Source organism: Emydura macquarii, unplaced genomic scaffold, assembly GCF_026122565.2.
Source record: "Emydura macquarii macquarii isolate MOO-44397 ecotype Brisbane River unplaced genomic scaffold, CSIRO-AGI_Emac_v2 contig_320, whole genome shotgun sequence".
NCBI lineage: Eukaryota > Metazoa > Chordata > Testudines > Chelidae > Emydura > Emydura macquarii.
In genome coordinates, this window is record NW_027130457.1 from 7,824,872 (window position 1) to 7,840,785 (window position 15,914).

Sequence of the window (15,914 nt, forward strand, 5' to 3'; positions counted from 1 at the left end):
TAGGCCTCCTGTTCTTCCAGAAGCAGTTGCTGGTTCTCCACCAGGGGTCTGCTGTTGCTGAGCCAGGAGTTATAAGAGATCTTTCCTGGAAAAGGGGAGAAGTTGATCCTACTTCTACTGCCAAGTTGTGGCAGCATATCTGAAGCTGGGAGCATGGTCTCAGTTTTTAAGTGGTTAAGCAACAAAAAGTACAATTTGGTTGTCAGCGACTTTACACTAGTAAACAAAAATGTAACTGCTTGTTCGCAGCACTAAGGCCCTAACCTGGCCCCACATTTCTGGATGAGGCTGAGGAGCGATTCCTCTGTTCCAGCTCCACCCAGCACTCATCCTGGATTGAAACAGGCAAGCATTCTTAGCTTATCTGTTGACTCCTGACTGGTTACTGTTTCTGCCTGGCCATTGGAGGTATTCCTTTCCTGTTGGTATCCTGGGTTGAGTGGGCTTTTCCTAGGCAGGGAGTATCAGGGCACCACCACCTCTAGCAGGGGAGATGGGGGAGAGGTTGTGATAGACCCTATTACAAGAAGGGACTTCACCCTCTATTAGTTTGCTAACCAGCTTCATGGGTAAATGAACATTGAGCTCAGGCCATGTGACAACTTTTTTTAAAAAGGACAAAATGAGCACTGTCTGGTAACACTGACAAATGTGAGATACCATTTTATAGTTGAATATAGTTCTGAGCAAGACAACTTGTCCTTCACAAAGTATGCTTTCTTGTAGAGTCAGTGTCACAACTGTCCCTGCCCTTGTTTATGCATTTCACAACACCACTTCAAGAAACCTTGAATTATGCATGTGACTTAGGTTACATTAAGTTATATTACTTTGACACATGTAGTAATCAACCAAAGCAGTGGAAACTGGTCTGAAAGTGAAACATCATACATACAGATGAGCACTGAGCTTGTGTCAAACCGTATACTTAGTTTCTAGTAACCAATTATTTTTACCTTTAGACCAGCATCAACCTAAGGAATTATTATTTAAGTGTATTAAAACTTTCAACACATATGAAAAATTAAGAAACACTAACATTTTGCAGATCTCGCAGCGTTGTACTCTCTGGCGGTGTTGTGTGCTGCCGCCAGGGGCCAGACCAAAAAGGTGGGTGGGCCGTATCTGTCCCACGGGCTGGATGTTTAACACCCCTATGCTACATGTTTGATGTTGAGAGAAACTAGCAAGTCTTCCCTGCCAATTCACTTCATCAAGAGGAGCTAGCTCTCACATCTCTAGTTGGGGGAACAATCTCTAGGTGCTAAATTCAGAATGTCATGGTCAAGGCTGAGCCCTGGTGAAATTTTTAATTACTTAAATGTGAAACAAAGGCATTATCCACTTCACAAAGTGAAGCCCATAGATTGCAGTGCATAGCACATTGTCATTTGTTTTATCCTTCTGTAGTCTTCAGGGACAAAATCATTTGGAGACATTGTGATAAAAGTTGTGCTTAATGTGCACAAAACTCGTATTTTACTACTATTGCCTTCTTTAACCATATCAACTGTGAAAACACAGTCACCTAATTTGTAAGTTAACAGAAAAAACATGGTCTCCCCACACATTCAAGCATTTTAAACAAATGTCCCTAGGACTTAAAGAAATTTTACAAATTCTTCTATAAGATCCTGCAGTAATTAAGAAGGATATTTATGTAAGGGAATAATGTCAATTATGCAAGGCCTATTGGATCTTCTACAGCTTCTGGCTATATTACTTGTGTTCATGCTTTAGAATTACTGAATTAATTATCATTGGGGAAATTAAATTTGGGTTTACCACCAACAAAATAGAATTCTAAATTTCTACTGAAAATGAAATAATATTAATTCTTGTAATCAGCAAGCACAATAATACCAGTAACTATTCCAGAAGGTTATTTTGTCTCTAACCAAATGAGATGTGCTGCATATGGGATTCAATTTAATTAGAAGCTGAGGTATAGTATTTGAAAAATCAATGTAATAGCAGTAGCTAACTGCATTTGTAAACACTTGTGTATCTTCAGGCTTAATGCTTGTATTACATCTCCTTATACTAAAGAGATAATGTGTGAACTCCTAACCTCCTAAGTTAGCTTCTTTGTCCTTTTATTGCACAAAACCTTAGCAATCCTACATGAATAACAAATAGGATGTGTTGGAATCATGTCCTGATTTAAACAGCATATGTAAGTAGTCTAGTGACTTCAGGAGCTGAGAACTGTGGTAGATTCATATAGCCTGATATGGATGTTACCTCATGCAGTTTTTTCCAGAGAAGGCCTCTGATAGCATCATGTATTCCTGTCTAATGTGGTTAGTTTATAAAATCATACGCTAAACTGGATGGTTGAACCAAGTAAATTAGGTTGTAGAGCTTTAAATTGAATCTTTTCATAAGTATAGGTTGGGGCCTAAAATTAGGTCAGCCGTAAGTAAACCCCAACAGAAGACAATGTAATTTGAAAAGTGACCAGATTAAGTTGTACAAAACACCTGAGCACTTCTAACTTTCTTCCCAATGGTCAACCTTTTCTTACAGCAAAAGCTCAAGGAGGAGAAGGAGGCGAAAAGAGCACAGCTGGATGGCAGGCATGACTATATACTGGATATTGTTGCTTCCTGTGTGGACCTGGACAAAGCTGAAGTGGAAGATGCTATTCTTGAGGGTAACCAGGTATGCTTAATTTTACTTTGTAAAGTCTGTAGCACATTCTCTGGCTTCAGAGTTATTACTGTAACTTTTATAGCAGCTATCTGTTAACTTGTACGTACCTTTGGATCACCAGACTCCTCTAATTATTTTTCTCTCATCTTGCACTCAAGTTCAGCTATATTGCACATCCTGCTTTTTAGGCTACAGAATATTTATTTAAAATAATATAACTGAGAATTTGCAAAGTTTATGCGATGTTAACTTCATTTGGAAAGAAGTTGCTACATGTAATGGTAAATCCTTATCCATGTTTAACGGAGCCTTTCATTTCCCATGTTCACATTTGGGCCTTACCAGAATAGAAGATCAACCTTGGGTTAAACCCAGACTTATGAAGGTAATGTTCATAGTAGAGGGAGATTCTCTAGGATTTTGCTAAATTTGAAATACTTGCTCTGTGGGAGATTCTCAGTGATTTGTAATCACGGTGAGATCACCTGCACTCCCACTTCAGTGGTAGGAAAGGACACTTCCAACATAAACTGTTGTCCATTTGAGAGGAGCCACAGCCTTTAGGGACTGTTTGTGGTTGTGCAAAGAAGCACCCCCTATGTGTCCAATACAGCCACTGTAAAAGCATATTAAACCTAAATTCGGTATCTTGTGCTGAGTCCCCTGATTGCCAGTCAATGGCTGTGTGAATAAGCTGCTGACTACCTTCTATAAAGCCCTAAATGGTCTAAGGGACAGTGACCTGAGGCTGAGCACCCCAAAGGTGTAGCTCAAGAAAGCTAGAGGAGCAGGGCAATCTTGGTAGCCTTAAATCTGGACGTAGCTGTGAAATTTCCTTGAGGCTTGAATAAAGCTATATCCAAAAGGTGTTGGAAGGTGTACTTTTACTGCCATGCTGCTAAGAAACTGCAGCTACATTTTGCTAATTGTTAACCAATCAATGTAATTCATTACTGTCCTTTTAAAACTGTGTTGTTGGAGAAACAGAGTAGGAGTTCTCTGTACATTTTTGCCTTAATTGAAGCTGTGTACAGTGAACTCAACTTTTATAATAATGAACGGATACTGTAAATGGCTGAAGTAAATAAGGGCCTGATCCTGCTACTTTTTCTCCTGTTACAATTTGAGTAATTCCATTAATTTAAGTACTATTGGCAGGAGTAGAAGCAGCTCAACTTTATTAAAAGTGGCAGAATTGGGCCTTACATGATGGTTTAACTTTCATATTAAACGATGATGCTAAAATCCATGTACTTAAGGGTTGATTTTGAGAACGCTGGTAAGCTATCCAGTAAATAACTAGGAAAAGTATATAAATGATCCAACCTAACCTTTCAACAGATTGAGCGGATTGATAAATTCTTGGCCATTGAAGGATTTCGTCATATCATGTTCTACTATCAAGACGTGGATGCAGCTGAAACTGGTTAAGTATCCTGTAGTGGTACTATTTGCTTTACTGTAACATGCCGTGTCCGAAGTCGTGCTAGAGGATATGTAAATATAGCAATTTTCCGATTTAAATAAAGTGAGGATCAAAGCAACTGAAATCTTGTTAAGCCACATCCTTCTAATTTCCCTCGACCTAAGTCCTGTGAGTGCCAACGATGCATTGCACATATTCAATAAACTAACTGTGGTGTTGCTCTGTGATATGGTATCTGTGTGTCTGTATAGATTAACTGAATTCCCTGCAAAAGTGAAGCATTTACAGAAGGGATGGCAATAATTTGGAAGGGTGATTCTCCTGAATGTGCTAGCTTCAAGTGACATATAAGTCACTCTGAACCTCAGTCAAGTTGCCTTACACCCATATGCCAATGACTAATGGAGTCACACCTGGTGTAATTTACACATGGAGCTTGAAGATTACATTTTGAAGTGGGGTAAATATTGTAGAGAAGAGGAATGATTTGGCTGGATATGGAGGCTATAGAGCTAGGTTGGTGAAAAGAGGGAGAAGCTAATAGATGACAATGAGGGAAACTAAAACATCCAATGGTTAATGAGAGAAGGAAGGAGAAGATTAGAAGGCAGCTTAGAAATCTGAGACTGCTACAAGCAAAGACCAATATCAAAACAGGGGAAGGGAACCCAAGGGCACTACCCTATGTTATTTCGTGGTTACATCCTGCTAAAAAGCCCAGCAGCTTGCTTTACTCTCCTGGCTAATACAAGGGAGTCATGTTGGGTTTCTTATCAGGCTACTGACTATAGAACCAACTGTGGAAAAGGTTACACCTTTTTTATATCAGTAGAAGTAGTTCCTGGTTTAAAAACTGTACTCTATCTCCAGAAATGGATTCTTATAGTTCACCAATGTGATTTTTGGCAGGAAATATATGAGGTTAGGAAGGTGAAATTTTTACTCAGTAATATCTTGAATAGTGGAATGTTGTGTGTACTCAGAACCTCGCAGCACCACATTAGACAATAACAGTCGACTTTTTCCTCCTCTCAAAAGGTAACACAAATAAGCCTACTAATGAAAATTTAGAGGGGATGTTTACATGCTGCTCTCTCTTACTGTAAAGTCTATTAGGAAAGCCATTAATAATGCAAATTAGTAAAATTATTTCTGAATGCCTTGTGAATGTCATTAAAACTTAGCACTGGTAGAAAATGAGGAGAAATTCTGATAGCACTTTTTCCTTAAAAACCTAAATCCCTAGAACCTGGGAGGCTTAGCTTTTATAGATAGTTCCAAGTGAAGAAATAAATAAACTATCTTGCAAATCAACTCAAGGAATGGGAGAAAGGTTAAAGGTCCAGTTCTCATTTCTGTCTTAAACATGTTTTGAGATACTATTATAAATAGGTAAAATTAACAGCTTCAATGTAGTTTGAAAGCAACTGTATACCGTTTGGCTTTGACATCTGCACAAATACACACGTCTCTTCACATTTTTTTTTATCTACTCAAGTTAATAAAATAAAATAACCGTTAGTAATTTTTTTCTTTCTTGTGGCTCATGAATACAATCATATTACACCATCTGAAGAAATTATTCATGCATATTGAATGAATGACCTCCTTTTTCCCAGGCTTATTGACCTGATGTTGGTATGTTGCTGGACAAGGATCATTAAATTCTTGAGTGACAAGGCAAAATGAAGGTTTTGTTTTGAGTATCTTGAGGGCAAAAAATAACTACTAACCTAACTACATGGTTTAATTTATATTGTAATGAAGCCCTTAGGTTTCTGACATTTGCTTTGCAAATGAACTGGGAAAAGGAGTAGATGAAGTTAATTTATATCCTAGAGTTAACTATAAAAGTGTAATTGGGGTAGGAGAGGAAGAACAATCACCTGGTAGCAGTACTTCTAGTTTCCGTTAATAAACAGTGTTGTTGCTTTATGATCTTGGCCGAACTTTAAGGTAGAAGTATGATACTATTATTCTGATACCTGTTTAAGCTCTAGCTCATTATTAATATTCTCAAATCAACATCTTATTGCGATATCTTTCAAACAATTACTCACATTCACTACTTGTAAAGGGTACCTATATGGTGTAGGTCTTTACCCCCAAAGAAAGGTAGCTTAACTGCTTAACTTAACTACTATGCTTACCTGTTTACTGTACCACCTTGGTGGTCTCACTGACCATCTCTCCTGGTTCTTAATTGTGTCTTAATTACCTCTAATGGTTTTTCTTCAAATTTCTTTTTAGCCTTTTTGTGGCACAATACTTTATCCCTTAATCTGAGTAAACCTTACCAGTACAAGCAATATTACTGATTACTTAATTACTATTCACGTGCATAAAAAATAAACAAATGAGACTCAATCTCCACTACTACTACTGGATATGTAGTTGTACATATATATGTCCTGAGTGGATACCATTGGCAGAGCTGAGTTTTTTAGCACATGATCACTTTGCTCTTCTCTTCCCAGTCCATGATATTGTTCCTCACATTAAAACATAATAGTATAACTTAATAAAGCTGGCCTCACTTCTTTCTCACTGTTTCATGAAAAATATTTTGGAGGGTAACAAATATCCATATTTCATCTTTTTGCTCATTTCAAAACCAAAATATTTGTTTTGAATCAAACGATTTTGGTCTGTTTTTCTTTGGGAGGGCGGGAAAGCTGTACGTTTTTTTTCCCCCACCTTCTGTTTTCCTCTTTACTTTGCATTGCTCTTCACTAGAGGGGAAAGTGTGTGTGCGTGTTCATCTGTCCATTCATCCATCCCTTGAAAACCAAAACTAACTTCATAACTATACCCAAATGAAAATTTTCAGTTGAATGTAAGGCACCTTTCCATGTTGACTTAAAATTTCAAATATATTTTTTCAATTTTTATTGAAAGGTTACACAGCGTTTTTTTTTTTTTTTTTTTTTTTTAAACCAGGTATAGTACCCAGTCTCCCCTGCAAAAACTTTTGTCCCCAGTTCAGTTTAGGAGCACCTCCTGGACTTGTCTTCACCATGTAAAAAGTGGTTGACTGTCCAAGGCCTGTCCATCATCTACAGGGGGTAGTCTAAGGAATACTTCTGAGCTGCTGACTAGTCCTCCTTAGCTTCAGGGAATCTCTGTTTTCCCATCACCACAGTGGTAACCCCAGGGGGAGAAAAATGGCAAAGAAAAGGACCAAATATCCTCACTGAATCTTTGGCTGACAAGGATAAAATATATCAGGATTTGAAAAGCCTGGGTGGGTCTTGAATGCAGGTTTTGTGACATCACATCTGTCTTGACCAGATGAAATCCTCTCTACTTGTGCTACGTGGAATGTGGGCTCTGTAGATCTTTGGCGTGATTTAACAGCCAATGAAGGGGGATTTCCAAAAATAACACAATTGTGATGTAGGTAAGGAAAAGGTGAGCTAGGGTTTCCTTCCTCCGGAAGGAAATCTTAATATTGCTGCTGATAACTCCATTTTTTTCATATAAATTATAGGACATTTTGGTCTACCAGGAACAGGACCCAATCCTCATTCCCCAAGAAGCAAGAAACCTAAAGTGTTTGTGACAGAGGGAAAAGATGTTGCTCTAACCGGTATATGTGTATTCTTCATTAAATCTAGTTCTTGCAAAACCATCACTACAGAGAATATCCATCGGGTAAGATAAACATCAGTACTGGATGTTAGTATAAGAAAGTTAAATTTAATTCATTTCCTATGGTACAGCATAGCAGCTGCTAATTTGAGACCTCTTGGTACAATTAGCTTAGCAGAGCTCCAAAAAGGAAAGATTGCTGCATTTTCCATTGAAGTCAGAGTGTAATGAGGAAATGTAACATTGTCTGTCACAGACAGTTGTTCTGGTAGCAGTCAGAGGCACCATCTTCAAGCACAATATTATAATCAACACAAGATTTGAAAGAGGAGGGGAGGAAAAAGGGAAAAGTTATGTCAGGCTCTAAGAAAACTAATGGTGGCATCTCCAGTGATGGTTTATTGATCACACCATACAGTGCCAAACAGCGTCATTGTGGTGCTGAAGCTTGAAATGTATATAGGTGTAACTTTTTGTTTTTATAGCCAGCTATTCCACAAATTAGTTTTATGGATTTGCAATGAAAATTATCTCATGCTTGACTAGGTGATCAAATCAATTTTTGCACAAAGAACACAGTGAAAATCAAAATATATATATTTTCAAATATAAAAACTTATCTAAAGAAATACTTAACTCTGGCATAATCTGCGATGTCCAAGATGAACCCAGTTCATTTCATGATCCTCTGACAATCAGGAATGCATATCTAAACATGAAGACTCTTGATAGCTTGTGTCTTTGATACCAAGGATTATGTTCACACTCTAGTGTGTTGGAATCTAAACAGGGAACCGAATTTGTACTGTTGTAAAAAAACTATTAAAATAATTTAAAAATACTTTTCAGTCAGAGATGCTATATTGAAGTCTTTTACAAAATGTAAGTATTTGTAAGTAGCATAAAGCACTGATCTGAGTCATTCATTAGGCTAAGACAAACTGAGATCTGATATGTCATTACAAAATCTTAATTTTTTTGCTTTTTATGATTTGTAATGTAGTGTTTTATTGTTCTATAAATATATATCCTTGTTAATCCTTTCAGCATAAATATTTTAGTCCATCTTGAAAGATCCTATAGTAGCATCCCCTTGAATTGCATGTACTGCTTTAACCCTTTAAAATTTTGCTTACTTATTTAATAGTGCATGCAAGAAAGTAGCTACAATCAAAATAGAGCAAAAGAGCACAGTGTATTGTAATGAATTTCTTAATGTATCCCTTTATGACATATAGTGAGTTGCAAGGCATAAATCATTGCGACAGAACTAGAAACTCACAGACAAAGATGCAGGGCTGTTACCACAGAAGTTTTAACTAAACATTCATAAAACTTCAGAGGCAAACTAACTATAGTTTCCAGATTCAACAGGATGGTTGAGGTTTGCTTTGAAGAATATGGAAGTAATGCTGATAGGCAAGAGAGGCAAATTCTGTCAAATATTTTGGCTTTGATATCTCAATCATTGATCCTATGGTTTATGGGCTATGTTAATCTGCCTTAAATGGTTGTATTCTATTACACAGTAGTCACAGGCCTGAAGATGATGATGATGTATTCCAGTTATGGATGAAGCTGTTGCTGAGTGTATAATTGTTATATTAACTTGCAAAGCTATGAAAACTTTCAGAATCGTAGTAAAGCACCACAAGGTGTGGTCATGGACTTGGCTTCCACCCTCATGCAGGGGCATATGTCCATCATTTTTCCATACAATTCCTTAGGGCCATTGTCAGAAGGTGGCTACTTCTGAATTCCCAGATAGTGGGAGTGACTCAAAGAACTCTTCATAAGGCCTTGTCACAGTCAGCTTTGCCTTGCTTTTCTCCAGGCTGGTTCATTATAAAAGCTTTACTTTGGGTTACCTTTTGAAAAACATTCATTAGTTCATTAGCTTCATTTGGTGAAGAACAGATTACTCTACATAAAATAATCAAAAGCACCTTCATCCCATTAACCTGAAATAGGATTTAAGATCCTAAATCACTTAGGTGCTTTGGAAGATGGGATTTAGATGCTTTTAAAAAAATGTAACCCTCACTCTTAAGTGTGTAATGGGATGATGAGCAATCTGCATTTAGGAATAATTAAAAATATTGGTTATGATGTTAATCAGATTTAGGACCTCTCAAGATACTTTTTCTATATTCCATCACTGAAGTTAACAAAGCAAATGTTAATTTTGCTGCCAGTTCTGGGGTTTCCCTATAAAAACAGTAATGTGTTTCTTGTTAGTCCCTATGGAATGCTTGCTTTAATCTACCTGACCCTGCGTTAGGTGGTGGTATGCTACACACTTATTTTACTCAAGTCTTCTACTAAATATAGAAATTGTGGTTAAAATGGCCCTGTACCACTGCTGAGGACACTGTATACATTTAGCTCAATCAATATAGTACCTCAGTTAGCTTTTAACATTGATCTCAGCTCAAGAGAACAAGGTTTCCTTTGAACTTTTCATGCCAGGAGTCAGGATAGAATAATTTTGTTGACAATATACACACTGAATCTGCCACTGACAGGAAGTTAGGAGGAAAATGTTCAGAGACCTCAAGAATTATTTTGGTCTGATACTTACATGAGTCCAGGTGTACCAATGGTGACCTTTCTGGCTCTACCTAGGTCTTTGGGAAGTACTGGATGAATGTCTCCCAAATAATTTGGGGCCACCTCATGAGGATCTTTGGTTCCTGTTCTTTGAGGGCAGTAGATGCCTGTCCCCAGATAAACAAACTGGAACAGGAAAATGCTCATTGCTGGCCAGTTCAACTGAACCAGTTGTGGTGATGTCCCACAATCCCTAGAGGGACCAGTTTGTTCAGGACTAGGATTCTTGCAGCCCTTGCTAAAATACAGGAGATGAAGTTCTAATTCTCCAGGCACCTCCACTGTGACCAGTCTATATAACCACATACATATATCTTAACCAACTTTATTTTCCAGTTTGATGTGCATCATATCCCTTCTTTCAGGAAGTGAATTTCAATATGCTGGATACTGCTCAGGGTGGCTTGCTCAAAAGTGTGCAGCATTTGCTGTCTGAAATCTTCATTCCAGTCCTCAAGACTATGAACCACGGTTGGGGTGAGCTTGGTGGTCCTCATCAAGTAACTAATATTCGACAGGACTTCCTTGGTTCCCTTGAGGGATTTGTTAGTGTCTTATCAGGAGCTCAGCAGAGTCTGATGGAAAAGGTAAGTTTGTTGGCATGTGTGCTGTAAAATGAACCTAACATGACAGTTGATGCAGAAAGTGGCCTGGTGCTCTTTGCATTGCAGGTTACCCCAGAATTCCTTTCAAGGTTCTTTTTTTCTAAACTGCAGACAGAAAGGCAACATCATGTACTGCAGTGTAAGAACCTGCAGGGCTAGAAACTGGGATCGTGGGGGTTCTGGGGTGCTGATTCCTCCACATCACCATAGGAAGCTTTGTCTTGTTCTTGAGGGAGGTCCCTGTGAGGCTGGGTTCAGCAGGAGGTACCCCCAGCTTGGACCACTCCTCACAGCCTACTGATTGGTTGGCACCAGTACTTAAGCCTGGAAGCCATGACAGGGAATTGTCTGAGCAACAACACCAACTTGCCTGCCTGTTCCTGCTTTAGACACAGCCTGTAAGAGCCCCCAGGTTCCTGCTTCTGACTCTGCCTGTATCCTGACATCTGACTCTTGGTTTACCCTCTGGCCTGTCTCAGACTCTGGCCTTGTGGTACCTGACCTGGCCCGACTCCCACTCTGACAACTAGGTCTGACTGCCCATGTCCCAGTTGTGTGATGCAGATTGTTGACAGTAACTTACTGAGCTTTGGCCTGTGGGTTAGGGTAACTGGTCCCAGGTTTGGGCTAAGACCACACTATTTCCAACTGACATGGGCATGTAAGGCAGACTTCTCTTCAAAAGGGCAAAACAATAAATTTTAAAAAGAAAAAGTCACTCACGATGTAAAACTCACTGTCTTCATTGAGTTTTTAATTCTTCCTGTTTTAGGTGAATCTGAAAAAATGTGACACATATGACTTGAAAACTCTAAAGGGACCTCCAGACTATCTGGCTGTTGCTAACGGCACCGAGGCTCTAGAAAGAATAGAGGCCTGCATGAAAGTATGGATCAAACAAATTGAACAGGTGATGCACTGCAGGATCTGAAACATTGCCATCTGCTCTGACATGCATGTCAGTGAAACTTGGATTAATTCTGTTTACACAAGTGGCATTAAGCCCATAACTGTAGAAAGAAGTAGTATTTGCTAATGTGGCCACATATGCACTTAATTCTCTAATTGGTATGCTATACAGATCTCCAATTCATCTGAAACTAGTAAATAGATGCACACAGTATATGCTAACCGTGATGCTCAGAATTAAACTTGCCTGCTGTCGCTAAGGCCTTGATCTTATTGTAAGGCACAGCACTTGTTCAGCTTCTCCACTCCAAAACATATGATACATATACATCTTTTGTACTTGTTCTTGGCACAAAACATAATTAGTGAATGCTTTATGAACTACAGGTTGATAATTTTGTATCGTTATACTTTGGAACTATCTTGTTTTTAAAATCTATATTTTGATGAGTATTAATACACTATGTTCTGTGCCCTTGGATAAGGGCTTGGGTCTACATGAACACTTAGTCTGAGCAAGCTGCAGTGTAAATCTTCCCTGCACCAGCCTTCTGTGCATCAGTATATAGGGTGATTCTCACACTAAAATTTCCATTGAACACACTGATCTACTGTGTTGCAAAGCGGGATAGATCATAAGTATTCTAGCGAACTTTGGCATAACAGGAGGGTCATTACAGACACTTCATGGAAGGTAGTATGGGGAAGATTTACATTCCAGCTTGCGGCAAACTAAGTGTTCATGTAGACAAGCATCAAGTCAAATTAAAAAAAAAAAAAAAAAAGGTATTCCCAAACTGTGGCATTCTGTGTTGTATCTTAAAATATATTATATAGGATTAAATTATATAAGTTAATTGAAAACAGGGGTCTGTAATGGACATATATGCAGAGAGACTCTGGTGAAAAGAGCAGCATGCAATTGTTTTAGTAAGAGAAACAAAACTTGCTTTCTGTTAAGTCTTAACTGATTTCCTGTTCTTAGACATTAATTCTTGCATCTCAGACCTCCTAAATAATGAAATATAAAATCACAAAGAAACCAGCACTGACTTCTGATGGCCTTAATCTCCCAAAAAAAAAAAAAAAAAAAAAAAAGGGGGGGGGGGGGTGCAGCCAGGAGAAGCAAGCAAGAGGGAAAAACCTGGATCTTGATGGACAGGTGGCATTAGCACACATTTCAGGGTATTATCCTTTTGCCAAAAGATTGTCAAATCTCATTTCAGTACTGCAGACAAACTGCCCAAAAGGAAAATATGCTCATTAAAGCTGTCACTGCTGTATACTTAGTACAGCAAGCAGGTTTTAGCCTAAGGTACTCAAATCCATTGTGGTGAGTGATGTTAAAACCTAGGTACATTAGAAAGGTCAAGGGGAGCTGTTCTTGGGCCTAGATTATAGGCTGTGGGGGAGTTAACCCTAAAAAGCATTAATATGTAAGCTAACAATTTAATATTGTTAATAGCATCACTTCATTTTGGGAGTTTGATGCAGTGCAGTTGCAATGAAGACTATAGGAGAAAGCACTTCAGAGCTGCAACAACACAGTCATAGGATGTAAAGGAGTAGAAATGGCTTCTGCAGAAATTGAAGTTGTTAGCTTCCTTTCCTCACCTATCCTGTGCCAAATGGACTTGGTTTTTAAACTCTTCTCTTTGATTTACAAGAACAAAGCGTCTTTGTAGAGGCTTTGTCGTAACAAGTGATGAAACAAAGTGAAAATAATGATCTCAGTGTATAAATGCTTGACCTAAGGTGTACTTAAGCTGCAAGCTGTCCAAATCTTAATATAATAATTTGATTTTTTTTTTATGTTGGGTTTTTGAAGAAAACTAATTTTGTTGTAACAGAGCTGCTTAAAATACCCATTTTCTACTCAAATTTACAATGTTAAGCAAAACGGAGTCAGTTTGACTTTTAAGAAGTGGTGGAGCTTAGTACCTAACTAGTCACAGGAAGCTAACTGAGAAGAAAGGTGGGTGAGATGATATATTTTATCAGACCAACTTCTGCTGGTAAAAGACAAGCTTTGGAGCTACAGAGTTCTTTGTCAGCTCTTTCACCAACAGAAGTTAGTCCAATAAAAGATATCACCTCACCCACCTTATCTCTCTAATATCCTAGGATTACCATAGCAAACTCCATGTACAACAACACTGCAAACAGGAGATTAATGTTGGTAATAAAGACATAGGAGACCTCATATTGCTGCCATACATTAAGATAAATAGCAGCACTTCCATATCAGTCACTAATATATTGCTGTGATTCAAGGTCCTGGCTGAAAATGACCAGCTGAGGAAGGAAGCTGATGACTTGGGGCCACGAGCAGAACTGGATCACTGGAAGAAACGTTTGTCTAAATTCAACTACCTTTTGGACCAACTGAAGAGCCCAGATGTGAAAGCAGTGTTGGGAGTACTTACTGCTGCTAAATCCAAACTTCTGAAGGTTGCTGTTAATTTAAGACAGAACTAAGGATTGAAAATAGATTACATACAAAATTAGTTTCCCAGGGTTATAGAGTACACTTAATGGACAAAATCCTGAGGTTGTATACCTCTTTTTACTGTCCCTTATATTTTTTTAAAAATCCAACACACTAAATTAGGGCTGAGGAAAGGCTGGGATTTGACTTAATATTTATTACTAGCTGATAAAACACTGTCCTTTATCTACAGAGCATACCGCTAATCAATATTCAATAGTAAAAGCTTTTCATTAAAAAGTTGATTATGATGTAAAAAATATTAGAATGAATAGACAGGTAGTTGAAGAAAATAAAATTGATAGTTAGTTCCCATATTTGTTGCCAAGCAAAATGATCCCTTACATTCAACTCTGTGGCATTTCTGTTTGTCTAAGTAAGATGCTAATGGCTTCAGAAATCTATCAGATAGAGAAACTGGCTTAATAGTCATGGGCCCCCAAACACAAATTTGAAGCGGGAGATTCTCCACAAGTGTCCCTCTCCCCAGATACTCTTGTTTTTCACCACCTATCCAAAACATCCATTCTATCATGTGTAACTTTGCTTCCTCTCAGCCCAATTCCTTACAACACCACCACATTCATACCCAGTGTCTATCCTTCTTCCCACCCATATGCTGATCTCCAACTTGCACTTGTGATCAGCAATAAAAGGTTTCTGTTATCATTTGCTACTTACCTGTGTTGGTAGCAGCTGATTTAAGTGTGCTGCTCCAGTAGCCACTTCAGGTATTGATGGCAGATTATCAGTTTCAAATATGCTACCAGCTAGCTCCCTTGCATCAGACACTTTCTGCAATGAGGGAAAGGATTAGGTAGTTTTTCTTACCATATGCTGGTCATCTGTTCCCTCTCTTGTGCTTTGCTTTTCCCACAGGCCTATAACCAATGGTGTTGTTAGCAGCTTCTGTAGGTTCTTGGAATTCAGAGCCCCCAGGCATTGCTGAGGCATTTGGGTGGATTTACCACTAAACTTGAGGGGATATTAACTAGAAAGAGTGTGCCTAGTATTCCTAAATTAAAAAAAAAAACAACAACTTTTTGCCTTCAGAATTTCTCCTGGCTTGGTGAGAGTTGTGCTGGTTCATTGATTCATGGAATGTATGATACCTACATAGAACATAATGTGCAAAATGTGCCTCAGCAATGTTGCTTGCTGTGTTGAAATGTTCTTGTGTCAACTTTCTGGGTTAGGTGTAACAGATTATGAAATGAAGACAAAGAGTCTTATTTCACTGAACTGGGAATTCTGCCAAACTCATAAAGTACCTCTATGTTGCACACTGCTTTCAGTGGTGTGTAGAGTATGTACATGGGTAGACCTCCTTGCATAGATGTAAATATCAGTGTAGATAGTGAGGCACTGCTTAGGTGAATAAAGACATGCCTGGAGCCTGTGGTTATGTACATGGATATAAACCCTATGTGCCTCTCTACTTGTCCAAGATGTATCACCCCACCTACATGGTTATTTTTAGCAGTGTGGTGTCCCACTGCTGGAGTTTTTCCCTGCAGCAGGAAAAGGCTCCAGCAGGAGGAGGGCAATGGGGAAATGTTCCGCCAGCTCTCCACTGCTGGAGTCTTTCCCAACTGCAAAAAAAAGGGCTCTGGCAGCGGGGAAAGACTCC

General features: G+C 38.6%; 1 protein-coding gene across 1 annotated transcript in view; it reads left to right on the forward strand.

The window, feature by feature from the left end:
* Positions 1-2,438: 2,438 nt before the first annotated feature.
* The window catches only part of DNAH5 (dynein axonemal heavy chain 5), a 186,850-nt gene continuing 173,374 nt past the window's right edge, over positions 2,439-15,914 (forward strand). The window contains exons 1-6 of the mRNA XM_067570022.1: positions 2,439-2,664; positions 3,997-4,081; positions 7,572-7,735; positions 10,648-10,869; positions 11,660-11,797; positions 14,071-14,247. Of these exons, the coding sequence (XP_067426123.1) occupies positions 2,509-2,664; positions 3,997-4,081; positions 7,572-7,735; positions 10,648-10,869; positions 11,660-11,797; positions 14,071-14,247 (942 nt within the window). The 5' untranslated portion in view covers positions 2,439-2,508. The remainder of the gene's footprint in view (positions 2,665-3,996; positions 4,082-7,571; positions 7,736-10,647; positions 10,870-11,659; positions 11,798-14,070; positions 14,248-15,914) is intronic.